We start from the raw sequence: 27,938 nt of genomic DNA on the forward strand, positions 1-27,938 counted from the left end.
AGGCCAAATCTCTTTGTCAACGGAGAGCAGCAGAGATACGGAAAGAAACACTGTCCCTGATGTGATTTGACGATGAAGCGATGGCGGTTAGACTTCACATGATGTTTGACCTTGTGTGTCTGTGTGTGTGTGTGTGTGTGTGTCTGTGGCAAACCAGTTGTTCTTCACCCTCCTTTGACCCCCTCCAATAAACAAAAAGCCTTTTGGTTGTATTAACTCTTAGTATTCGGCAATAGGTGATTAGATCAAGCTGTTTGTCTGTCTGTGTGTGTGTGTGTGTGTGTGTGTGTCTGTGTGTGTGTGTGTGAGTTCCCCACAGTGTCTGGAGGACTTGTGGAATGTCTGAGCAGTGGGAACCCTGCTGCTGGTGAGCGTTAGTGTGTATTTGTATGTTTCAACCTTGTATCCCCGCTCCACCCGTGGCCTTGCCTGGCTGTCGGGTGCAGGGAGGGGGGGGCGGGAGGCTTGTTGGAGATAGGAAGGGATTCAATAAGTAGTTGAATCAACCCCCCCCTCGTGGATCTTAGGACGGTGGGAAAGTTCAAATCTGCTGCTATTTTCTATCTTTTATCAGGCAGGCTTATCGGCTGGCTTTCTCGTCTGCATGCCTGGCTTCAATAGTCCAGGGTCTCTGCGCTCTATCTCCCTCCCTACTAACTCCTCCTTTCTTTGCTTTTTTCCTTTTGAAACACCACCTGTTCCCGACTCCCTTTTCTCTCGACTTTTTTTTTTTTTTTATCATTACCAGCCTGTTGAAAAGAGGATATTTGGTATCGGCCGTTCCTGTTTTGGAGGTTGTTGGTCGTCCAATAGACACGCGGCTTCAGATGGGCGCTGCACCCTGCGCGTTCGTTCCCGATGTGAAACGAGAAGTTCGTGTTTGTGTTTCCGTCATGTTACTTCCGTCATCGTTTTAACCCAAACAACCACATTGTCCTAAACCCAACGTAGTGGTTTTGTCGCTTTAACCCAACGACCTATTTCACAAGACACACACACACACACACACACACACGCACACACCTTCTTCTGGCGTTTATATAAAACGTACAAAAAACTAGGAGTGACCTCAGGTGAGTTATCTTATGAAGCCTTGAATGAGGATATTTTGACTGACAGGGAGGCTTTCGCTGGAGGGTCACTTGGTATTAAGACGGAGGAGGTACAGCAGAGGCCAGACCCATACGCTGTATTTGGACCTGGACCCATTAGATAACTGCAAAGTATTTGGAAGGAGCGCTTCTATTTCGACTTGCAACCCTTTTACAGCACTCGTTCAGCACGAACGGGAACTCACCGACCAATCACATGATCATGCAAATCACATCACGTGACGCTACTCAGCCAATCAAATGCGTGTGTTCTGATAAGCGGCCTGACTCGAGGGGCATTTACAACCACAGGAGAGACAGAATAGTCTGAGAAGTATGAAAGTGAGAGGGTAATACTTCAGAAGGACCAGACCTTTAACCAAGAATGGGCCGACTCTTCTAGGCCAAAGCCCATGACGGTAAGAGGTCATGTGAAGCTCCACTATGAGACCAAGAACAACTCCCCGACCAAACGTACCCACTCACATCTGAATTGAAGGCCCAGAAATGCAGCGACATGAGAGCCACATTCATCACTGCCCAACACTGATGTTAACAAAGAGGAATAGAAGTGAAGCAAGTGGTTTGATAACCACAGATAAAGTCACTGCACACAAAGTTCTTTTTTTGTAGAAGGTCAGAATAATATTGTGGCTTTTTTGATTGACATCAGTTTACCCTAATGGGACTGAATTTAAAGCTGTGGGACAATTCAGTTCAATCCATTTTTTGAGCAGTACTATAGTAGTACCATGATGCACAGTTTCTAAAAATCTTTCTATTATGCATTTTATTTTTCATCAAGTCCTCATTTCACTTAAAACTTGTACTTATTAAGTTACAATAAGTAACCTTCTATATTTTAAATGATACATACAGACGTCAATACAACTACGAGGCTACGTCAACGTACAAAGGGCTAAGACATCGCAGAAGTAAACATAAACATTATGGAGATGTTCCAGACCTTTGGACATGAGGGAATTCTGTCGAGATGGGGCTCAATGCATTTGAATAAATTACCCCTGATGTATATGGACAGTGTGTCATGTATTTACTCATTTGTACTCATTTTTCTTCATCTTGAAAGGTACCTACACTAATAGTCAGATCACAAGTCTGCGATAGTCATTTCAACAAGTTTAAAACTGAAAACACTCTCGTGGTCCTTTCCTTTTATATACCTTTTATATTTTCACCAGCTGAATTCATGTTCCACATGTGGCAAGCTAGGAATATTGCTCTGTGATTAAACCTGGGATTTACACCCTCAGTACCTTGGTGGCAATAACACAACACGAGAAACGGAGGATATTGATCGGATTGAATTTGACACATCGGCGACCACGGACGCTGTTTCTTCTTCTTCGTGGCTTTGCATGCTTATCACGACGCGCACGTGGTCCTGTGGTATTAGGCTCTTCTTGGGCGCACAGCGCTCCCTTTGGTCTGTGTTTAAACTGTAAGCCTGCTAGTCCACTGCGACGCATGTGGGAGTGAGGCGTCCTTGAGCAGCATCAAGCAGTCGGGGTGAGTGAGTGTGTGAAGTGCTGCCAGAGGAGAAAGGGTTGTAAACCACCAGAGGAAAGCTCCAGCACATCATCAGGGGTCCCAGTGAACCTGCAGGCAATGTATGAGACGTAATAGATGTAGGTAGCTCAAGGTACGGTACTGTATCTTTTATTAACTCGGCCAGATCTGCAATGAAATCCTGCTCGTACGAGCTTTCCCATTGGTTGGCGTACAGTCTTTATTCCTCTATATGACATGGGGAGCGTTGGTGCTGTATGACAAACCAACAAGACAGCCGGAGCAGGTGGAGAGGCTGATGCCATCTCCCTGTCGAAGGTGATGAAATCGGCTGAAATGTGTTACCGCACAATGGGACGCTTGTCGCGTGTTCTTCCCGGGTTGCTCTCTTATCCTTCCATGCCTTCTTGGTCGTGCGGTTCCTTGCGGGAAACCCTGCAAGGGTTTGAAGTGCGTTACGGGGGACACATGACGTAGCACACGTGGCATTAAAGTCATTTCCTTTGGATATTTCCCAATGCGTCTGAGATGTGCACTTCATCGATGCATGATGAGGTATGATGATGATGGATAATCTTATAATATCCGATATTATTTTGTCCTGTGATCTTAGGTGGAAAAAAACAACTGTTGACAAACCTCTTTCTCTATTACACAAACAAAAACCACCAAAAAGTCAAATTGAAGAAACTTGTTGTTGATGTTTATTGATCCGCCACTGAAAATAGTCCCTTGCAAGTGCCTTGTTTGCTGCTATTTGGTAAAAAGCACAAGCTCAGCAGCCCTTTGTTGTCTGTGATTCTAAGGATGATACAGAACACCAGCCCTATCTGCCAAACTAAGAATTGATTGTGTGAACATCTAAGCATTTCAACAAGTCACAGCCCGAGTAGCTCTTGACAGCAATCCCTCACCTCAGGACCTTGGTTACCTGTGTGTGTGTGTGTGTGTGTGTGTGTGCAGTATTGGGCGGCACTGCTATCAGGTATGAAGCAACACGCTGTTCTAACATGGAAAGCAGCAGCGGGAGATTTATTTTCATGGACTGAGGCCGCCGAATAGTCCTCCTGAGAGGCGGCGGACCATCAGATAGGCCCGCTGTGAAGAGGCTGCTGATCCCCCCCTCCTCCAGGGCTGGTTTCTTTCTGTCTGTGGGGGGCAGGGGAAGGGGTAGGGGTAGGGGGGGCCCTGCCACTGGACCGTCCATCACAGTCGATGCAAGGCACTCTGGGTACTCGTGAAGCTACACGCCCCAAACATCTGCTCCTCGGAGGAGGACTGGGGGGGGATGTCCCTCCGTCCCTCCGTCCGCTGGTCGACGGACGGCGTTTGTCTCCATGTCCCTCTCCCAAGGTTCAGCCAGGGTACTCCCCCATCCTCCCCCATCCTCCCTCCCCTGCCATCTCCCCAGGACCTTTATCAGGGAAAAGGCTCTGCTCATTAAGGAGTTAATTTTCTCGCGCCTATCTCTGATTAGTACAGTCAACCTAAAGCACTGTGAATTCTTCAAATCTTCTTCCTTGTTATCAAAAGGCAGACGGAGGAAAAAGATGGGAATGGGGGGGGGGGGGGATATTTAATCGGTTAAGTAGTCTTCCAGGGGAACTAGATTTCTCTCTCTCTCTTCCCAGCAATGTAAAGAAATCTCTCTGAAAGCCGGTCCAGCTCAGTAATTCAGTTTTTAAAGCATGCGGATAGAAAGAAAAAAAAAAACGGAGGTGAAGGGGAGTGTGGTGGGCGGCACGGCGGAGGCGGCGGCGGCGGGGAGCGGGAGGGAAGAGAGAGAGAGAGAGAGAGAGAGAGAGAGAGAGAGAGAGAGAGAAGGAGAAAAAAAAAAAAAACGACTTGATGAAATTCCGCTATCAGCTCCGAACCAATATGCAAAATATCTCGCTGGAAATCAAATAGCTATTATGTTTTCATTTCCACGTCGGCGTATTTGCTTAATGAAGAGGAGACAGATCAGACCGGCAGAGAGAGTCTGCAGGAGCCGATAACCGCCAACGGCTTCCAGCTATCCGCACACAGTGACGCTCCCAGGCACCACGCTTCTTCACAGGGAGGGATGGAGGGGAGGGAGGGGAGGGGAGGGAAGGTGATAGAGAATAAGGGATAGAGAGAGCTTGAGTAATACTGAAAGGGGGACGGAGAAGAAGAAAAAGAGGTGGTGGTGGTGGTGGTGGCCGTGTTGGCGGTGGGGGTTTTGGGGGGAGCGCGGGGGAGGATAAGGGGATGAGGACCGGAGAGATAATGACCCAAAGAGAGGAGGAAGCGAGGATAAGGAGAGGAGGAGGGGTCTTGCTGAGAAAATCCGGGGACTATAAAAGTCAAACAATGCCTGGGATTCTTTCTTTTTTTTTTTCAACTCGAGGCCTTTTTAAAGGTTTCACTTGAATCCGTTCAAGGACTTTTGGAGGTCTTCAAAACGCCCCGGCGTGACCCAAACGGCGCTGCGCGGCGTCACGTTCGCCGGCCCGATCGGCGCAGCGGATATTATCCTTATCGTTAGCCTTAGAACGTGGACGTGGAAAAAGGGAACGTCCATTCGTTGTCTCTCCCTCTACCTTTTTGAAATACACTTATTGCAGTGACTTTTTAGTTTTCCACATAGGGTGTTGATTTGCCCTCACTTTGATTTTGAAAATGAACTACAGTCTTTCCATTGTTTTTATAAATGGCTTTGGTTCCTCAAAGCTGCAGCTCTTCCGTTATGTTCCTGTCCGCAATGCGCATTTTGCAGTATTTTCTCCTGTGTATAACAACACATTTTTCATAACGAAGTTGCAATCTTTGCAAGATTTCAGTCCCGGTTTGATTGACACTTTCCATTTTTCCTGTTGCAGTGCTCTATACGCCCGTTGGCTCCGTCACCACAGTGTCGTAAACTACTTGAGCAACAGAAGCTTCCCAAATGAATGAAACCCTTTTACATTCCGATTTCCAATGTAGCCACAAAACTAACCGTTTGCTCCTTTACTTTACTTTACTTTGCGAGATGTTGCAGAGGGATCACGGGGAAGCATCATGGGCACATTAGACGTGTGGGTTTGTCGAGGTCGGCCTCGCTCCAGTCGATCACCTCCAGTCGGGATCAATGCGAGGAGGGAACGAGTATTTTCATTGAGGCTGAGCGTCGTGGCGACGGTTCCCACGGGCGGCGACGAAATGCTAAAAGAGCCGAGTGGATTAAAAGTGCTTCTTTCTCTTGCCGCTGTGATCAATAAGTGTCTCCTCTCCAGCGCCGTGACTCTTGTGTCAGGTACCCCCGGGTTTTCTCCCTGGAGAGCTCACGCCTCCTCCTCCTCCTCCTCCTTTTAATGTTTGCTCTCCCTTGATTTCCTCTCCCTGTCTTCGCTTTCAGGTTCTGACGTGTGTGTTTTTTTTCGGCGCGGCGGCGGGTTATTAGCGTGAGGAGCGTCGAGGCTTGCGTCCGTTTTAATCAGGCCTGTTTGAGCACGCGGGTTTGATGTGGGTTTAATCAGCGAGCCGCTCGCTGCAGGTTTTGATGTGGACGGCGTAGTTAATAAAGCAGTATCTCGGGCGCCTTCATCAGCCGCGGCACTTTGTTCTGAGACAGGCAGCTGGAGCTCAAGTGTTCAGCACATCTGTCCGCTCTCATCTCGTCCTCCACCTACATGGACTCTTTTATTTCAATGACAAACCTTCTTCTCAGTCTTTGCCTTGAGAATCAAACATCTGTGGTCACTAGACCTTCAGTCTGAAGTGTGGAACCGGAGTACATCATGACCGTGGGTTTCATGTTTTGTAGTGAAGGAGGATTGTGTGGTTACGTTAGATGTATAGAAATAGTAAAATGGCATCAGGTCAATAATCAACACTTGATTATTCAGACATATGGATTTTTGTTCTCTGCGATTTATGCCTGTATGATCGATTTCATATCAATCAACTAGAGATACAAAAACAAAACGTTTCTTGAAGTCGGTGTGATCCCATTATTTTTCTCTATTATTATTTTGTACAACAATCTTTGCCATTAGTTCACCATATTTAAAACCCATGTTCTGTTTCCACCTATTTTTCTTATTTTTCACATTTTTTCGTTTTTTTTCTCAAGTTGTACGTATTAAATGATTTATAAAAACGGATATAACAATCAATTTGCAGCTTCAGTGTCTGATACATGTGTAATATATCCGCACACATCTTCAGCAGAGATTTCCCAGTCGTCCTCATGTCCTCCGCCACTGACTCCCTAAAGGAGAACTGTCCTCTTATGTTTCCACAATTTCATCAAACTTTATTTGCCCTCAAGTTTGGAAATATGAATAAATGTGAGCGCCAGCTTTTAGTTGAAAGCTCCACTTAATTGATGTCCCTCCCACAGAGATACACATGTGGGTTATGTCTTCCTATTATTCCTCCATCTCTGGAAACAAGTTCGGTCCAACTTTCATGTGGATATCACGCTTCAACAATTAATAAGGCTTTAACTTTAAAACGGGCAAATGAACGTGGAACGTGGCAAACTTATCAGCCGGGCCCACTATCCTTCCCTGCCAACTATCCCGGGCAGCACGAGAATATTTCTCCTTGGATAAAAGTGCGGCCCGAAACTTTTCCGCACCATTTGATGTCTGAAAGCAGTGATGCAGCGATTGATTCATTAAACCAGAGCTGTAATGAGGAAAGAAATCATAATTCAAACTCACATTTTAAACAGAAAATATAATTGGAATTTTATACAGAGAAGTCCCTTTGTACAATTATGATTAAAGGGAAATTAATTGTATAAAAATGTCCTTATAGATAGTGAAAATTAGATCTAGCAAAGCTTGTGTGACATTCTAAAAATATTGTGTACAGGATCGATCTTTTTTTTTTTCCCCCCTCTTTCTCCTCTGCTTCTTTTTTTTTTAATGAAGGCCCAAATCTAGCTGTGTAAATTTTATCTGAAATTAGAGTGAACCATGCAGGCGTGGAAGTTGGAATTAGCCTAAAGATGTTTCATTTACAAAGACAGAAACACTTTGTCAGCCGGCGATTGTTTCCCGGCATTATCTCTGCCTGCTTTTAATTGCTTTGGAAGTGAAATTAACAGAATTAGAAAAATTGCCTCTCCCTTTTTCTACAAGCTTCTTTATTCATGGGTATTGTTGTGTGCTTTGTATAGATTATAGACTCCTTTTGTTCCGGTATTGTAAATATATACGCCCCCCAGTCACGGCTTTAGCTCTGAAACAATCCCTCCGTTCGTTAAACACAAACCTAATGAAAATTAATTTACAACCTTTCTAGAAAGGCGGCAAATGAGAAAAAAAAAAAAAAAAAAAATCTTCTCTTGGTTTTAATTTCACTCTGACTTTTACTAAAAAAAAACAACGCCAGAAAAACGTGCCAACTTTCCTTTCTGTTGTCTCCATTGGCTTCTGCTTCTCGTTCTAGTCGTCTTAAGGAAACGAGCACCCTGAGAGGATAATTCTCTCGTTTTATTCTCGCACGTGAACATTATAGAAACAACAGTTAGTGAATATGACCATATTTCAAAGCTTAGAGCTCTTAATGCACCGTTAAAGAATCCTGGTGAATTCATCGTACAGATGGAGTATTATTCATCAAGCTACTTCAAAAAGTCACATTAAATCCATATTAACTGACTGTTTTTTGGTGGGGGGGGGGCTGTAATCTTCAAATAGGCTAAAATAGATCAAAAGTACTGTATAATTACTATGGTCAGCAGGGATTATGAAACTGTAATTGATACAGATCAGCCCTGCACTAATCACTCTTTTAGCTACAATTTTTAGGTATACTGCAATTTGGCTTTGAGGTCCCCCTTGGCTTCTTGCTATTAATCTTCTGGATTAGACTGTTCCGCTTGTCCAATTCTGATTTTTTTTTTTAGAATGAGTCCAGTTAGGAGAGCGTCTGTGTGTTTGGGGTATTTTTCCTCCCTTTAGCGGCACATAAGTAGCTGGTGCAAAAGTTGACCAGTGTGTTCAGAGTTCAGGCTCTTCCTCCTCCTTCTGTTCTCTGGGATTCTCCTCATATTCATGTGCATAACGTGGATGCTCTTCATCTCTATGCACATGATGAATAATGTCTCCCTGCAGATGTACATTTCCCCAACAGGGAGCAGGAAACGGAAGGTCCGATCCGTCTAAACGCACGTTTGCTCCTCGTTCAGGTTCCATCGGCGACCTCGGCGACGAGGAGGAAAACGCGCCGGACAGCCTCAGCCTGTCGGGAGAGGACGGGGCCGCGTCGGACCTCGACGACTCCGCGGAAGGCGACGGCTGCAGCCCCCGGGCGCCAGCGTCGCTGTACGTCCAAGGTAAGAGGAGGGCCGGTGTCGGGCCGCTTTTGTGCACCGCAACAGTCGGTTCCACCAGTTTGTCCCGTGGAAGTCGACGTTACATCCAAGAGGCCTTTGCTGGCGACCATTTCTCAGTCCCGATTGCCAAGTGCGCCCGTCGAAATAAAGCCCGACACCTGGATGCATTTTTTTTTGTAATGCTCGTTCTCAGAGTCAAACCAACGCATCCAAAAGGTTCCACTGACCTGGTTTTTCTGCGTTTTTAAATAATTCACACACACCTCATCTGGTAAAATAAGCCAGATGTCAAGTTTGGTGGCAGTTATTAGTGGTTCTCACCAGCTGTATCTCCTCATCGTCTGTTTCTTTTCATCTACCTGTTATCTGTCAGTAGACGGTTAACGTCGCCCAGAGACAACCCGAAGCCGACCGAGGAGCCATTACGAGGCCGCGGCTTTCCAACGTGCATCTTTCCTTTTATCTCCGCTGTGTCTATAAATGAATACAAAAAAATTCTTTGGCTCCAGTGAACCTGCCGCCCCCCCGTGCACCTCTTATCCCGGGTCCCCCCCCCCACCCCCCCTGCGCTGCGTGATAGCAGAGTTTTTCAGTCATATTCTTTTTTACTTATTCAAGATTTCTCGAGCTGTGTTTTTTTTTTAATCTAAAAAAAAATTCCTGCTCTTGTGAAATTTTAGGGCTGGGAGTGATAAGCGTCTGTTGGTTGGCTCGGTTTGATAAACCCATGGAAATTCTGTCAGGTGCTAATCGAGACGAGATTAGAGATTAGCTATAGGGGTGTGTGTGTGTGTGTGTGTGTGTGCGAGTGTGCGGATTTGATTATATGTGTGTTAGATAAAGGAGGATGAGAGAACTCAAGCAGGCTGCACATGTGTGCCAGTTTGTGTCCGTCGGTGACAAACTGACTCACCCTTCTTTAACACACACACACACACACACACACACACACACACACACACACACACACACAACCCTCCCATCACACTGTTGATTTACTTCTCCCTCTTCTCCGGGGTTCCTCGGTTGCCCGGCACTGCCATTATCAGTCCTCTGTAAATCAGCCATGTTTGACGAACCTGCTCTTTCAACCTGGGATCAATACCAGGTCTTTTATCTGGCCAGAGCTGGCTAATAAAGGCAAGGCCTCTTATCCACCATCTGGAAGAGAGAAAGAGAGAGAAACACACACGCACACACACACAGACACACACAGACGGCCCCTGCAGATAACCGCCCTGATAACTTTAGCAACAGCACGGAAAAAGCACCACATTCTAGCAGTAACGGGAGAGAAGTCTCTGTTCTCTCCATCACACGCACCTCCTCAACCTGATGAAGAGACACAATATATTACTGTTGACGCACGCATGCACACACGACGCACAACGCGGCCTCACAAAGGAAGAGCACAGCATCTGTTCCGTATGCCTCTCGCTCCCTCGCTCCGTTGTGTTGTGGTTTTTTTTTTTCGTTTTTTTTTTCTTCTCAGAATCGCTCTACAGTTGCAGCAAAGTCTCGGTACTTTTTATTTCCTGAAACGAAGACAATCGCGCACGCATCACAGGAAGTTTGATGGAATCCACTCGTGGCGCGATTACTCAGAATGTCGCCTCCTCTTTCACCCTCCTAATTGTCTCCGTTTGACCAATCGCAACCCCTTTTTTTGTAATGTTTTTCTTCTTCGGAATCTGATCAGTGCTGACAGAGAAAGTGCTGATACAGAGCAATTGTTTCAATACTTATCAAAGTTATTGTCACTTCAAAGAAAAATCGGTTCAGCTATTTTTTTTTTGGAAATTAAATGAAGAGAGAGATGCAACACACGTCCCCGGTCCGATTAGAACACAGCAGAAGCCCAGTAGGGAGCGTCTCCATTTTCTCTGCAGGCAACAAAGTCTCACACGAAATGCAACGTTTCGCTTGCAACTAGGTCACGTGACCATCAACTTTCCCTCGGCAAAAAAAAAAAAAAAAAAGGAAAATGACGGACTGTCGGTCTGTTATCTGTGGAAAAACACAATATTTTAAGAAGGCATCCTATCAGAGAACGTAGAAGAACCTTCCGTTTGTTAGTTTCTAGTGACGTAGTTGCAAGGCGATGTAAATGAATGGGCCGAAATAAAACGTTGTATCGTCAGGATTTTGGGGGAGAAAGCGTGAGAACATCACGTTGGTCCACAGCTGTTGCTGCAGGCCCTTCCACCGCCATCCAACATGTAAGAACTTCATATGCGTCAGCCGTGTTTGGGAGATCAGGGTAGAAACACATTAATTGTGTATCGGAATGAGCTTTGCCGATACTGAGTGGGCACGGAGGACTTGCTTCATCTCTCTTCATCACGTGGCGATACGTAAATGAAAGAGACAAACGGCAGCATTGAGAGACATGGGGGGGGGGGGGACGATGAAAAGCTGTTGGGAGGACTGATGGACGAAGACAGAATTCAGTGCAACTTCAGAGAGGCTGTGGAAGTTGTAGAAGAAGATTGTCGGGTGACTTTGCCCCGCAGGTGTGACAGGGGAAGTTCAGCTTATCAGATTGATGGAGACTGTCTCGCTACAGGGGGGGGGAGGCAGGGAAGGGGGAGAGCGACAGAGTAAGAGAGAGCGAGGGGAGAGGGTCTGCCAGAAAAGTGTCTGTCGACTCCTCCCGATACCTGCCTCCATGTCTGAGATGATATGGGAGATAATATTGATGATATTAAACGCAATAACTGTGTCTCCAGCTTCCCTCCCTCGCTTCAGCCCTGCAGGATAAAATCAATGTGCCATTCAATGTGATTTATAGCTGAAAATAATGGCACGATTTAGGCAAAGGTGTGTGTGTGTGTGTGTGCTCGCTTTATTGTGTGGACAGTATGTTGCCGTGTGTTTGCACGGCGATGAGGTTGAGAGGTGGACGTGACGGGGAGACGTGTGTGTGTGTGTGTGTGGATTTATTTGCCGATGCAGATCCAATCTCTCAACGGTCACATTAATAACTGTGTGTGTGTGTGTGTGTGTGTGTGTGAGTGTGTGTGTGTGAGTGTGTGTGTGTGTGTGTGTGTGAGGGGCGTCACGTGGTCGCGGGCCGTTTATGGCTGGTATCGATCGGCCGCTATCGCTGTTTATCGGAGCGGGAATGCAAGGGTAAACACGGCCTTTGTGCAGACAGCTGAGGTGTTATCGGGAGAGGGGAGGCTGAGGGTGGGCGAGCGAGAGAGAGAGAGAATTGAGTGTTTTAATAGAGGAAGTTATAATAATGTACTTTCTGCATTATGGGTTCTTACTGCAGGGATTCCATGTTTTCCACAGCAGCATTTGTGTTTTCTTTACACGTCATCCCTGTCAGCCACACATTGAGCATTACTAAAGTCAGTACTGACTAAAATGTACCTTTTACCTATATTTGATGTTGAGTAGAAACATTTTTAGCTCGAGAGCCAGCCTACGTTAGGCAAAACACAGAAGTTACATCTATAAAGAAAGAAGACAGTCCGCAGTCCGTCCATCTGCTGCCCAGTTAAAACCCTCACCGAGCCGAAGAACGTCCACGAGGGACATCGTTTTTTTTCCGACAATGGTTCAGGGGCTCAAAGGTCGCTCGTCAGCCTCGTCGTTTGCCGAGCGGCTTCGCTCAAACCGAAGCCGCTCCGCTGGACCCGGTTGGCATAACAGCGCCGTCACGCTGGATTCGAGTCGTCAAACTCGCTTAGAAAGGTTCGGGACGGAGTGAAAGGAGCTAGAAGCAGTGCAAGTTGCCGCCACGATAAGAGCTGTTTGAATTCTCTAATGCTAAGGAAAGTAGCTTCAATGCTTCCCTACTTAGCCCCTTTAGCATGGGAACCACTGTGCCGTCTTTTATGAAAGGAAAGGTGACAATCCCGGCATTATTTATTGGCCATTCACAAGAATTCTATGAGAATTGAATTCTATAGGCTCTTAACGATTCCAATGAGGTGTCAATCACGCTAATGGCCAACCCTTCGCCGAGGAATCCCCCCGCGCACCGACATGCCATTTTGTGTAGAATTGATTTTTTTTAAATGGTAGAATATATATAGAGGTCTGGGTTAAGTAAAAGAAAAGCCCTCCAACCTAATGAATGAAATGAATCGAACGCTATTACTATATATACAAGTGAAACAAATAGTTTGGTACGTGACAAAATAGCACAGTTGGGCACAAAATGATCCCCAACCCCCAAATTCTTGAGATCTTGCTTAAACTGTCACTGCTAAAACAACCGCTAAATGTTTCATACCGTTTGGTGCAATCGTTTCATGCATTCAGGGGGGGAGGTTCTGTTCTTCTGTGTCACCGTACGTTCCTTCACTTGATCTACTCGCAGATCCGAGCCACTTTCTTGCTGCCAAAAGCGACCGTCGGGGTTAAAACACGTGGCCCTGATGACCATGTAGACGGATCCTCGCCTCCGATAGCTGGAGGGGCGGTGATGCAACTATTAATCTAATCTGACTGATCAGAGGTCCCGCTAATAAGGAGGGACCCGGCAGCGTGATGGACCTGCTGATAGCAGCTGCACGGGCAAAGTTCACGGTTCGGGAGTGTATACACACACATGCAAACGCACACACACACACACACACACACGTCTCTTTGATCAGCAAGGAGGAGGCTTTGAAATCAGATTGATCAATGACAGCAGGGATATCAATGCTGATTACGGGAGCAGAGAGAGAGAGAAGCTGGACAGATGGACGGAGATAGAGGTGAAGGTTCAGTGTTTCTCATGAGTCTCTGAGAATCAAAGGGAGCCATTTCACCGCCGCCTTTGATCATCAGACAGGAACAGCCAATGCCCAACACACACACACACACACACACACACACACACACACACACACACACACACACACTGGTTTTATTCCACGTGAGGTTCGGAAGGCTGAAACGGAAAGTGTAGAACGTTGGAAATGTGTTTGAGTGTGACCGCGTTGTGTGTCCAGAGCCCAGGACGCAGGACTCGGGAGGAGGCCCTGATGAGGAAGACAAGGACGGGGAGGAGCCAGGTCTGTCGCACAGTGGCGGGGAAGACGAAGAGGACGAGGACGAGGAGGAGGAGGAGGAGGAAGAGGAGGAGGAGGCGTCGCAGTGGAGAGGTCCAGGTCGGTACCCTCACGTTCAAGTGTCCCCCCCCGATTTCACTTCTGCTTTCGTTCTAAAAGGATGTGAAATGTGATAATGAAATGATGACATGGTCACATTCTGTGGTTCATAATACTTAAATGTGTGTAACTGAAAACATCACAGTCAACAACTCAATTTTTTTGCAAACAAACAAAGGATTCATCTTTTAGTTATATTCTATATTTGCCATTTCCCAGTGCAGTCATTCTGCCAAACCCGTGATAACATTTTTAATCTATTTATTTTGGAAATATGGTGTTGGACACTGTTGGGTAACGAGTTTAAGAAAGTAAAACCCTCCTCGCTGACGGACCATCGCTGGACTTTTTGAAAAATTCAAACGTCTACTTTCCCATAAGTCCTCCAGCGTGCTGCTCGTTTGCTGTCCCGTTTGTGTCCCGTGTCCCGGAGACACTGTTCTGTGTGTCCCCCGTTCTGTCCCGCTGTCCCCCCCGTGGCGGGTCTGGAGAAAACGCATTCAAGTCGTAGCAAACAAACACACACACACACACACACGCGCGTCTAAGAGAAGATAACAAGTAAATCGCCATAATTTCATTATTTATTTCCTCTCTTATCGAGGTTTGTTTGCTTATTTATTTCTCTCTGTCTGTTGTCTTCAATGAGTTAAACAATGCCAGAAGATTACCGCACTATCTCACATTATTTCCTCTATAAGCTGTCTATAAGCACGCTTTATGTGTGTGTGTGTGTGTGTGTGTGTGTGTGTGTGGTGGGCAGGATGTGTTCATTATCGTCCCGTCCCAGCCTCGTCCCTTTAACAGTAATTGGAGCGATATTAATTGCTGTGCTCCGGCTGGTTGATGGTAGAGCACCATGATGCTGCACCGATAGGGCTGTCCGCTTTTTTTTTTTTTTTGTGTGTGTGTTCCCCCCCCCCGTTCCTCTCCTCACAAACTAACTGCTGGGTGAGCGAGTCGGAGAAGGGGGGAGGGTGGGTGGGGGAGAGAGATAGCCCCTCTATCAGCTCCGGAGCAGGCGCTGTCTTTATCAGGAGCACGATTGGCAAAAAGGAAACTTTGACCGGTCTGAATTTTTCTCTTATCGTCGAGTTCTCCCCCCCCCCCCCGACACCACCCTCCCCCACCCATCCACCTTCTCCTCCTTCGGCCCCTCCATCCCCACTAACAACCCCCACTCACAGGCCTCCTCCTCTCCACCCACCCCAACCGCAAAAGGTTTCTCCTGTTCTTTCTCTTCCTATTGTTTCCTCTTCTTCCTCATATTTTACCACCCGAGCGTCGCAGCGGACGAGTCCTCCGGCTGACGCGTTCTCATTATTAATACACGTTTGCCGTAAACAGATGAGGGGACGTGTCTATTAGCTGAAGTGCTGGCGTTCCTCTGGCCTCTCTGCCAGCTGTTACTTTAAGGGGAGACGCGACAGGTGAAAAGGGCAATTTTAAATATGGAAATGGTGATTTATCTTCTATATATCTCTATATTATATTATTTATGCTATTTTGCATAAATAATACAATATATATAATATCTGTAGGACACAAATGTTTCCAGATTCTTGTTTCACTTCAAAAATAAGGCTATGAATTTTAAATAAAGAAACCCCTTCCATGAAGAAACCTCCAAAATATAGATGGAAATTAAACCGAAAATTGTTTCAAATATTTTCTAGACATTATCTCTTGATATTATTACTTTTAAATTGGTATTAGATAATACAATGACATCTACATCCAACATGCTTGCCGCAGGGAGCTTGACAGTAACCTGACAATGATTTAAGGACCATCACCGCCGCGCTTTGCACACGTATGTGTTGTCAACAGCGCTGAAACAACCAAACATTGAGCAACAGCTGTTTTGTTGGTTCCATTGTGCGGGTTTCCTACTTTTCTCAGTTTTTGTGATCTGATTGTTCCAAGATGGGTGCTGAGTCACACTTGTTAGAACCCAGTCTGACTTCTGTCCCATGTTTGTCTTCTGTGCTGTCTCTCCCTGCACTCATCACCACCTATTTATCTAATTCAGTCCATTTTGTAGAGCCCAAAATCCGAAATCACAGTCTGTGCACGTGCAACATCTTCTGTCCCAGAACTCTTGGAGGTTCCATGCAGTATATGCATATACATTATTTTATTATTAATCCACTAATTATGTTTCAAACCTGACAATTTTTTTTTTGTCATTTAAAAAAACCCAACAATCATATGATCTGTGTGTATGTGTAACATGGATGTAACACGGTGTCTAGGTGGGAGCTGCTCCCTATCAGGCATTGCATGATATGCTAAAGCCACCATTTTAATCTGGAGTGTGTCCACACTGCGTGATATGCAAAATAAAACGGTGAACGGAGGAGAACATTTTCTTTTGATTGACCTTGCAGGCCGGAGGGTTCAATATTTCCCCCCCCCTCACTGCCTAAAATGTGTGACATGCAAATGAGTGCGACAGTAATCCCTCGTCTTGGCGAGCTGGCGTCCTCTGCAAACCTTAATATGAATCAATCAATAAAGAGAAACCAGTCCTGTTGATGACATATGCGCATTCTGTGTACAAACACTAATATTCACCCGTTTAATATTACACAAACTGACATGCTGTACGTATTGTGAAATGTGATTTGAGAGTCGCATCCTCAGAAGTGGTCCATTAATTCAACAGAATAATATTCAGAATGTTCAATTATTTAATATCACTCGGAAAAGTTATGTTGAATTATTCTTATTTCAGCTTCTCCGTTTTCTCCCTGCTTATTTTATGTGATGGTTAACTTATGATGAAACATAAGTTATTTGAAGAAAAGGAACTTTTAATGCGTTACCATTCTTATTTTGCATAACACAGTCCAACTAATCAATTGATCAAGAAGTCGTACTGGAACTGATCAGTAGTTACAGCGCTACTCCAATAGTGATCTTCTAAATCTGCACACTAGCTGGTTTAACAGAAATATTATTATTTTTTATTTCAAGATGTGAAATCAGCACATTTTCAAAAACATGATCATATGAAACTAAACATTTTGAATCCTTTATCCTCTTCGGCTTGTTCAACAACAAATGTGTCGCATCAGGCATTTAATAAGCATATTTGTGTTCATCATTTCCTAAACAATTACATTGTCCAAAACATATTTGAGCTCAGGTAGCACAGGTAGCAGGGAAGCCCCCTGGTCTTCCTGCCGGCCCAGCGCTCCTCGCTCCCTTATCACCCGCAACACAGTTATTTAAATGACCTCAAATAAAGCCTGGTAATGGCAGGCATAATAATGGTTATTATTATTATTTACCAGGGTCAGTGTGTGTGTGTGTGTGTGTTGGGTTATCATACAGTAGTTAATTATAATGGAGCACAAAGGCAGGCCGGTGCCGCTGAGGGTCTCATTTATTTGGCTTGGGGACTGAGAGATGTTGCCCACGTTACACATTTGCATATTGTGCCCGCGGCGCCGTTCCCCTCCCGGCGAAAACGGCCATGGACGTCACAAGGTGCACCCTCATCACTTTGTCCACGTGCGATCGGACCTTTTAGCTTCTCCGTTCGATCCGTCTCGTCACGGGTGGCTGAATGCGTCCACTGGGGGATAAGATGTTTGTGGAAGAGCTTCCAGGTTTTCCTGCACCGTTTGCTCTTTGTAGAGCTAGTAAGGCAAATCCAGGACCTTCTGATACCTCACATAGCATCTTATCTTGGTCTTATTCAAGTTTTATTTGGCTGATGCAGCTGACTTTGAACGTGTGTAAATGCCTCACATAAGTGAAGATGCTCATATTCATATTTTAGTGTTATACAAGAGCATCGGTACCGAATGAATGAATAAAAGGTGACAGGGCGTGGTTATAGAAATAAATGAACTATCAGCCCACGATTTGAAATTGCCAAAGTCCCAACAAGATATGTCCCCAATACGTGCCAATGTTCTCTGAGCATCAGGTACATAAACCGGGGAAGTGAGAAGTGTCAATCAAATTTCAATTGGGAGAGGCCGATTGTTCAGCCTCTAATATCTAGCCCCCCCCCCCGTATATTCTTCCAAATCGACTGTGAGCTGCTGACACATGCTGTACTCTGTAACCTTCCTCCGTATCTCCAGCCAGCAGACCGCCACGTCTCTCAGGAGGAGGGTGTCCCTGCAAGCACCCCGTCAACTCCACACGTCAATCAAAACGCTGTGGGATTTTGATTGGTTGGCACGTGTCCAGAGGGCTCGTCACGTCAGTGTTTTTTTTTTTTTTGTCCCGTTCAATGGAAGGAAACGAATGCACGTGGGTCAGCGGCAGGAATGCACTTAGACTTTAGGGTTGATCCGTCCCGGGCAAAGAACGACCACTTTGGTCTGCAGCAAGCAGAGGCTTCTGGTGCTCAGGAACGAAGCCGACGCGGAAGTGGCAGAAACTGCTGTTCAAGCGGCCACTCGAGCTCAAAACGTGAGTCGATTGCCTCCAGATCCCCGCGCTGAAAACTCTACAGCAGAAACAAACACGTCTGCAGCGTGCTACAAAATCACTGTGGTCTTTACGTGTATTTCCACGAAGACCAGACAGGGACGGGAATCTTTACATAACTCACTTAGAGTTATTTTCAGCCCCACAATGACCCCCCTACAACTACACCACATCAAAACCAATTCTCCCAGTAAATCCCACTGCCGACACTGTACAGCGGCGATATTCAACTGAAATGTGAAGAGGTTCAGTTAGTCTCCAAAAAGTGGCCCTAAAACCCCAGAATTCATACACTAATGGTAAGTAAATGAATGATAAATTACACACACACACACACACACACACATCTATAGGATAGAATGAAGAATTAATGGCGTTTAGGATGGCGGTAGGATGTCCCTCCCTCGGCCGGCTCACACATGCAAACACAAGCGGGATTCGCCTTTTCATTTTTCGACGTTGGAAATTTCTTTCAGAAATGAGATTCTGAGATCTGTGGATGAACAGAGTGCTCTGAATTTTTACGATCAGACATGTTTAAAGTCCATCGAATTTTGCGAAATTGAAAAAAGGGGAATGTAAGCAATGAATGTGTTTGTCTAATGTTGCATTACTTCCCAATGACTTTATGCTTTCGTTTTTTTATACCTCATGCTGAATGTCACCCTGAATGTCATCTCCTGCCTTAATGAAATATAATATTCATATATTAGGGTATGTTAGTTTTAATTTACGTGCAGATATTCAGACTTCATAGTGGACGACCCTCCGTTGTGTTTGAGCTGTACATATTTGCGTGTCTGGCGTCTGATGGTTCTCAGGGGTCATGTTCGACTGGGATGAGGCGCATGACGCCAGTAGATGGTGGAGGGACAACCACCAAAGCTTAATTATCAATTACTGCATATTTTGTAACACTGCTTACGCTTGTTTTAACTAAAAAAAACTAGACCGAAGCACTAACGTCGTTATAATCCGTTTAATGTACATGATAAATGGAAGAGCTGACCCCAGACTGATCTGGGCCTTTTTCTCGGATAGAAGAAGACCAAACTAGCGCACTCGTTTTCCCCACGTTCATATCTCTTTCTTATCGTGTTCTGTCTATTTCTCTGTGTGTCCTCTACAGTATCTCTCACTCACCAGTTTCCTTCCTCTCGTAGACAACAATCTCTTGTTTTCCCAAGTGTTAAGGGACTTTGTGCGTCTGCAGCAGCACTAGAGGTCATTTTGGCTATTAACGTTACCTACGCAAAACTATTACAAACTTATTCAAAATACTGGATAAGTGGACCACCGGTACAAACTAGAGGGTAGGAAAAAAAATGTTGCTTGTAGACAAGACTAAAATATTGTGTAATTGAACTGATCTGTTCCCCTATAAACTCTTTCTTCGATTTCCCTTCAGTTGACACCATTAAACGGGTACTTGCCAGGGAGATATTTTAGATATGCACAGTCTGTTTCAGTTTGTTCGCTTCACTCACTGCTCTCTTGCGCTTGTCTTTTGAATTGATGAACCTCCGAATGACCCCGAGTGTGTCAAGCAGGCCCATCACTCTTTAACTTTTTCCACGTCTCCTTCTGTGAACCGCGCTGCCGATACCGCTGTGATTGAAATGTCCCTTTTTTCCCCGCGGGAGGCCAGAAGGAGTTGTTAAAGCAGACGCGAATTAACGATTGAATTAATTATCCAGAGTCGCATACCGTACAATTAATTTGGCGGCTTTGCCTCAGTCTTTTTCCCCTCTCCCCCGTCAGTGTGAAGAGAATGTCAAGAAACGTTTTGTAATTAATTCATGTGTGATTATCGGGGCGGGGGGGGGGGGGGGGTAGTTTCTGGAATGTCTCCACTTTCAATTTGGGACAGGCTGCAGAGGAGGGGGGCATGGGGGGGAGGGGGGTTTAGACTCAGAAACCTAAAGTGTGCATTGATTAAGAGTCCGGGCAGAAAGGGTACGGGTCAAATGAACCTTTTACACCTAAACTGTGTGCAGGACCACTCTTTAACTGGTACGCCACCTCGACCCGGGCGAAGGGGCATCCGTTTGGTCTGTCACCTCCCCAGAACTGAGCATGGGGGACCCACCTCCTGTTCTAGATCGTCCTCCATACCCTGGTCTGCCACCCTTTTAAGTAGTAATACCCGAGGTCTGAAAGCGTTATTTGTCCCCGTCTCGGCTGTGTGATGCTAATTCAGCACGTCGTCTGTAGTTTATTGGGTATGTACGAGCTTCTGCCCCAGGGTCCAATAATGAACCCGGTCCCAGACCTGCGAATAGTCACCTGGAACTCACCGTGGCGTCGATGTGAGTTGTGCTGATCGATGGCCTTTTCTAATTGGTTAGTTGAACAGATGAGAGCTCTGTGTGGGGACAGCATCGTCACGTAGCAACAGTTCACAAATGAAAAAGATGTAATTTGTCGGGACTAAACCACAAACTCGTATTTCATTGGGAAGAACATGGAATGCATTGCCATGGTAACCCTCACCATTTGTTATCTTCCAAATGAAAATGGCGAATTGGTGATGCATTATATTTGTATTATATGTAATGATTTGTACAATTAAATTACGCAACCTTTTGGGGACTTTGCACCGATATCAAACAACGTCAGCGAATATCGTGCTGCTTCTTTCCCTCTATCAGGAAGGGTCAGTTGACTGTGTTCAAGGGACATGAATTCAAACAGGCGGTGGGAAAGAGTGCGTCAGTAGGGCCACGGCACGAGGCTAGAGGAACACTTGAGTTGAGAATAATAAGAATTATTATGTTAAACTATCTGCTGCTGTCTTCAAATGTTTATTATTATAAACGTTTTAATAAATTAAGTAGAAGAAGGTGTTTTCACAGCATTTTACACCAGATTCTAGAGGGTTTTTTTTCAACTTTTTTTAATCTAAGGCACTGGGATCGGATCGATTCTCAAGCTCCGGTATCAAAGTGGGTTTTGAAAAGAAATAATTTCATCTGAGATGAGTCTCTTTAGGTTACACACAGTGGGACTAGCGGCTGGTTGGGGGGCTCATTCAGGGCTGTGCGCGCTGGTCATTGCCATAAAACGCGTGTATCCGCTCGGGAGAGAACCAAGTAGCCTGCGTCTACTGTGCTAGACGATGAGAGACGGTGTGTCTGAGATGAACATTTACAACATTAACTTATCTTGAAGCAGTGTGCTGGGTGAACGCAGATTGTCTCCGGCTGTCTTGTGACTGGTTGGACTACGCTGGACACACACACACGCATGCAGAAGCACCTTTTTTTTTTTATCAGCGATAAATAAAACTAGCCGCCAGCATCCAGGTGATTGAACTGCCAAATGAAGATTTTGAATGTGAATGTCAGCATTCCTTGCATTTGAGTGCGGATTGAGGAGGAGGAGGAGGAGGAGGAGGAGGGGGGAGTAGGGCTCATCTCATCAACAGTAGCCTTGTCGCTTGTTCTGTTCTCACCCCGTTGGTCCTCTGAGCAGGAAAAAAAAAAAAAAAAAAGGCTTCCGTTTTCACCACCTCATTTTATCTTTCTTCGCATATTTGTGAATTTGCATGTTTGCTTCTTGCTCTTTTCTGGCGGCGTATGTATTTTGTAGATAAAAGTTCAGCAGTGCAGTTAAGAGAAATTAGTTGGGTAAACAGTGGTAAATGTCAACGATAAAGTTCTGTTGGAAGCTCATCTGATTAGCGGGGCTACGCAGGTGTCTTATCTGGCCTGTGCAACAGAGGGTAAAATGGAAATGATTGCGTGGTCCTGTGCAGAAGATGCCTATCCCCGAATGTCTGTCTGCCACCGAGCCCGCCGGACTCCAGGGACCCATGGGTGCCGCGCGGGAGACCACGGAGCGAGAGAGGAGACGCGGTCAGGTCTTGGCTGTTGTTCGAATGTGGCCCTTTTTTTCAGACAGTTTTATATATTAGGTGAATCGTAGATGCACATTTTACTTTTACCAAAATGACAGATGAAAGATTGATATTAAAGGTGTTCGAGCATCCAAGGTAATAAGGACAGCGCTAAAGCGATTGTTTGGTCTCATGAGGTCTCGATTAAGTGATGCCAAGTCATCCATGTTTTGTATCAACATTTAAACCTGTCGTCATTTTGTGGGGGAAGTATTTTACTTCTTCAAACACCTAAGATCCTTGAAGACTCATCAACCACGTGTTCGATCCTTTTGATATACAAAGTAAAACGGTTTATCTGCGCAGTGTCATGTTGAAGGGGTTGCTCACCAGAACCAGAAGCCGTTCATCCCCCCCGTATGTTACACATACGGGGTGATTTGTTCTTGGTGATCGGTGCGATCTAAGAATAAAAGAAGAGAAAAATATACAAGAAAAAAAGGGAAACAAGGAACATAGAAGTTCGCTGACAACCAAAAGAGCTTTACCTTTGGGTGATGTGTTCATGTAGAATCAGAAGCTGATGAAACCGGTTCACATGGCTTTTAGAAGACATCAACTTGAGAAAACAACAGATACGTGTACACAAAGAACTAAACATGCTAAGGTTGATACATGTCTGCTCCTGTAATATTGATTCGGATTATAAATGTGTGTATTTATAGTATCTAGAGACTGAATACAGAGTATCCGTTCCCATAGAACACCTGCTTTCGTCGAGCCGAGCGCGACTTCAACGGGAGGCGTTGGGATTTGTCATCCCGCAGAGGTTACGCCCCCCCCACCTATTAGCGCGGGGTCGGAGTAGCACGCAGATAAAGATTTCCTGTTTGCGCGGTGTCAAAAAATCAATGGCTGTGCCGCGATGTGCTCATTTGATATCAACAATAGTCTTTTTAAAAATCAATTAGGACCGGAGAGAGGAGGACATCAGTGTTGGGTTACACCTTCGTGCCGCACTGATCGCAGTGTTGAGGCTTCTGGTTTCTTTTGGGTGAGCGGGTACAATGAACCGCCTCTGTGACCCCTGGCGCATCAAGCCTGTGGCCGTCGCACATTAAGACGTTTGGTCTCCAAAAATGAAAAATGTCATCATAAGAATCTTCTTGAAAAGGGGTAATGTGGTGGAGCTTAAATGTCCGTCTGTGACATCTTCTAATGATGTCACTTTGACAATAAAACTCTTTTGTTTTGACTTGATCATCGCGTGTCTGTGTTTTAATATACAACACAGGTCAAAGTTTATCCATTCCCATGCGTACAGTAGGTATTATTAGTGTTGTTATTAGTAGGACAGTGTGCCCGAGCTACTCCAGTGTGCCTTTTCTTTTCAAAAAGGGTAATACCTAGCAAAATTAAAAAAGGATTTCAAGGATCAGTGTTAACAAACGCTTCCAAACAGAGGAAGAACAAAGGAAGAGAGGGAGTCAATGAAACGGAAATGCTGAAAAAAAGAATGCAGCTTGTGTTCGTTTTCCTCCCGAGAGATGCCTCGACGCAAAAGGGGATTCCGCGTGATTAAGGAAAGAACAACGCTTTTGTTTTCATTTCCAGAAGAACATGAAGACGCCTTCAATTTTTTTCGTTGGTGACAATAAATCCGTGGCAGAAGTGGCCGTTCCCACTTTAACGTCAGTGAAGTTCTTTTTTAATCGTTCCTTCCTTTTCGTGGGCATCGCCCGCATTAACGGTAAATTAACCCTTCAAATACGGATTCACACGGCTTAATGCACGTGATGTGTCAGAACAAACCACTCGCAGTACGGTACCCAGCCAAAACATGCTGGCAGCATATCACCAGTCTGCCACCCTCCAGCTCAGTACCCCCCTCTGTAACACACACACACACACACACACACACACACTCATCAGTTAATTGCGTTAGTCATTCCATTAATGGCGGACTGATTGTTTTATTGTGTTGGCTCGTCAAAGAGGCCTGGACGCCCCAGTGGCTGCCGAAGCGTCTGTATCGATAAGCTTTTGTGTGTGTGTGTGTGTGTAGCTAGTGATGAGGGGTGTATAGCGGTGTGATACCATGTGCACGGATGGTATACAGTGTGTATTTTGTACCTTGTGGATCTGTGTGTGTGTTGTGAGCATAAATCTTTTTACGCGTGTTGTGGGGACTAGCCTTCCTCTTGGCAGCAAACCCTTCTAACATAAATAATCCCATTCTATGTTCGGCCAGCTGCACAGGAAATGGATGTAAATCAACTTTTTACAATGTAGTGTAAAACCGGATTGTGTGTGTGTGTGTGTGTGTGTGTTTGTTTGCTGCTGTGTGAGTCAGCCGTTTGTGGAAATCGCCGAGCAGCAGTGAGACGGGTGCGCACGCAGCACAGAAGCGTATCAATAAAGAGCGCCGGGTTATTACGCGGGTCTGTGGTGGTCGGCAGGTAATTAACAGGGATTAGGATTGTTGGAGGCCTCATGTGACCTCAGTGAACGTTGCAGACCTGCAGGGATTAGCGAGCGGTGTTCATTAGCAGAGGTGCGAGGAGAGCATTTATGAGCGTTTTTTATCAAACAGACACTCAGACCAACTTAATCTACGGCCTTTTGACGATGCCTATAATTAACTATATTATAATCAACTAGTAAAATGCCATCATGCCTTTGCACAAAATGTACAGTTGATTTCAAGCACATTTTTTACAAAATCTCAAATGGTTTTGTTACATGTTCAACATTGCTCAACAACCCCCCCCCCCCCCCCTCCCTTGGCATAAGCAAACAGCTGTATCAGCTTTCAATAGATTACAGGGAAAGCAACAGGACGGAGCGGAGACTCAGACACATTTCATTCCAACGGCATTGAGGAAATGCACCGCAAATTGTGAAATAGAAGTGTTTGTCCAAGAGGTCAGCTTTTCCCAGTTACGCCAGTGCTTGTAGATGTAGTGAAGACTCCGTGACACATTTGCGCATGGACCTGTATGAAATGCAGACGGGAAAGGAACACGATAGCACGGGTTCGGCCTTAATATCTAACAAACTAATGCTCACGTTGGGCTTGTTTATAAGGTCACACATGCGTTGGCTCAATCCTTGGCTCCGTTTCACAATGAGGGTCAGTTGAGCTGGTCAGCCTGATAAGAGCACCACGTGACGAAGACGGGCCAATGGCGCACAGGCAGGCCGGACATTGATGGAGTGCCGAGATAAGGAGGGTCAGAGGCCCAGTGGGACGGGCGTTAGCACACTGCACTGGGACAGATGCTGGACTTTGGACTTCGTAGCATGCAGGTTAGATTCTTCTGAGGTGACGCTTGACCCAGGACACTGACTCCACTTAAACCCGGAACATTCGTGTCCAAAGCCCCAGAATTTGTGAGGGGGGGGGGGGGGGGGCTGCACCTCAAAATACCCAGAAATGTTGGGCTGGATTTGAAAATCTGACTCGAGCACTGCAGGTCAAGTCCCGTTGCATCTGTGTTACGCTCTCATGTGCAACCGTTCGTTGAACTGCCATTGCAACGTTGAGCTGTTTATGGGAACACAACACCAGTGCGACTCTACAACAACACAGGGAACAATGTTTAAAAGCGCTATTTGGTGTGAAAGGTCTGCGTCTTTGAATGATTGTATCCCGCTCGCTGTCTCTCCTGCTTTCTCCCCTCAAGCCACACTCCATCCTGCTCCCTCTCCCTTCCATAGCTCCCCCAAACCACCACCACCACCTCCTCCTCCTTCTCCTCCGCCCCTTCCCCGGCTGTGGGAAAGCCATTTTATCAGCGTCGGCCCGTTGTTCTCTGGTGGGGATAGATACAGAGAAGATAGATGAGTGTTTTGACATGGAGAGTGTTAGACAAACACTCTTATCAGGTCCGCCACTTTAGACCGACCCCTAAAAACAGTTGCCTGAACCATGGGCGAGATGAGACAGGGGAGGGGGGTATGTGAGGAGGCAAGGCCTCCTTTTTGAATGCGCGTCGATCAGAGGAAGAGCGGCTGGCAGCCATAATGGAGAAAGTTACTTGCACTTCCGTCCGCCAGCTGTCTTAAGTTTCTAAAACGGATGCATGGGCCTCCGGGCCTTCCAGCAAACCGACTCTATCTGGGCTACGGCAGGCTCAGACCACAGGCGGCACTGCCACCCCTCGTGCAGCTATCAGTTGGAGGAAGCAAACGAGAAGTTTCCCCTGTTTGAACCGTGCCAGAAACAGAAAAGCCCCCCCCCACCACCCCCCCCTGCTGTCGAGCCGTTGACAGTTTCTGCTGTGAGGGTTCAGGTCAAGTTCAAGCCACATGCTGCTTCTTCTCCGGTTCTTCTCTCTTCTTCTTCTTCTTGAGGCCGTCACGTGGTTTCTGCTAAATGTCCCGTCTCAACCGGCAGCGGTTTTGAAGGCTAAGAGCAATATTTTGATCAGTTATTTCTGCCCATAAGTACTATCTTATAATTTTATAATTGGTTTGTTGCCACATCGAAGCCCTAAGCAGTCCTGAAGTGGAAGAATGCCAAAAGTCTTAAAAGTCTTAAAGCTTTAGCGTCGACTTTTATTGATGAAATCGAAATATAAATAAAAGATTACGTGAAAGTGGGTTAATATAAAGGTTATATTTGGGCAGTAATGACACCACTAGCTTAAGGATAAATTAAATATTGCTTTCCGCATGAACATTTGTGTATATTTGGCTCATTTCGGCGCCGCTCTCTCCTCCCCTTCCTCTAGATGCCCTGGAGTTCAGCGGAGCGAGTGGGGGCAACAGGGTGGTAGCTGCCAGGGACCTCCGTCCAGACACAACGTGGGGCCCCTACCCAGGAGTCCTCCAGTCAGAGGGCGGGACGGACGATCGGGAGACAACGGTAAGAGCTTCGACACCGTCCAGTAATAAGTGGCAATGAGAATGTATATGAATTATTATATTATTACACATACTTTCATCGACACACTTTCACAAAAGATTATGATCTTAAATATTTAGTCATTTTTAATGTTTTTCCAATCATAAGAACTAAATAAATGTTGGGTTGAATTTCTAACTGTGAGAATTTTTGCAGATTTTGATCCTTTTGAGCCTTTTGTCGTTGACAAAAGTATTACATGTAAACCTCCTAGATGATCACAAAAAGAAAGTGCAGTAAATAATATTTGCAACTTCAAAAACCAGTGAATCCCGTATAAGATCAGTAGGCCTTCTGAACTAGTAGAATTGCGGAAAATGTATCAATTTATGGAGTTAAAAGCTGCTGAAGTCGGAGGAAATTCTGCTTTTAACTGACCAATTATTACCTACAGACTTAAAATAAGACACCAATAAATGCAACTTGAGTGAACCTTTGAATGATGTATAACATTGATGCAAATCTGCCATGAATTGCAAACCACCGCTCAAGACGTTAAGCTAGCTGAAGCCTTCTGGACATGTCAAAGGTCACGGGTCAGATAATAAGGGAATAAACACCTTATCACACATCTGTGTGACACAGCTCACTGTGTGCGTGTGCGTGTGCGAGTGTGTGTTTGTTGGACGCAGTGTGGGACCGGATGAACCCCTATCAGAGGCTGGGTTTGTGCATCATGTGCGAGTCCATCTAATCATACGATACTGATGCT

The 27,938-nt window shown here is 45.6% G+C and overlaps 1 protein-coding gene across 2 annotated transcripts in view; it reads left to right on the forward strand.

Moving 5' to 3' along the window:
- LOC120809111 (zinc finger protein ZFPM1) overlaps nucleotides 1-27,938 on the forward strand; it is a 72,364-nt gene that overhangs the window by 24,127 nt on the left and 20,299 nt on the right. The window contains exons 2-4 of one of the 2 annotated variants that reach the window (XM_040162712.2): nucleotides 8,770-8,916; nucleotides 13,869-14,027; nucleotides 27,054-27,187. In XM_040162712.2, the coding sequence (XP_040018646.2) occupies nucleotides 8,770-8,916; nucleotides 13,869-14,027; nucleotides 27,054-27,187 (440 nt within the window). Of the gene's footprint in view, nucleotides 1-8,769; nucleotides 8,917-13,868; nucleotides 14,028-22,202; nucleotides 22,337-27,053; nucleotides 27,188-27,938 lie in introns of those variants that run through there. The other variant, XM_040162713.2, reaches the window with a different exon arrangement.

The sequence above is a fragment of the Gasterosteus aculeatus genome, chromosome X (genome assembly GCF_964276395.1).
Source record: "Gasterosteus aculeatus chromosome X, fGasAcu3.hap1.1, whole genome shotgun sequence".
NCBI lineage: Eukaryota > Metazoa > Chordata > Actinopteri > Perciformes > Gasterosteidae > Gasterosteus > Gasterosteus aculeatus.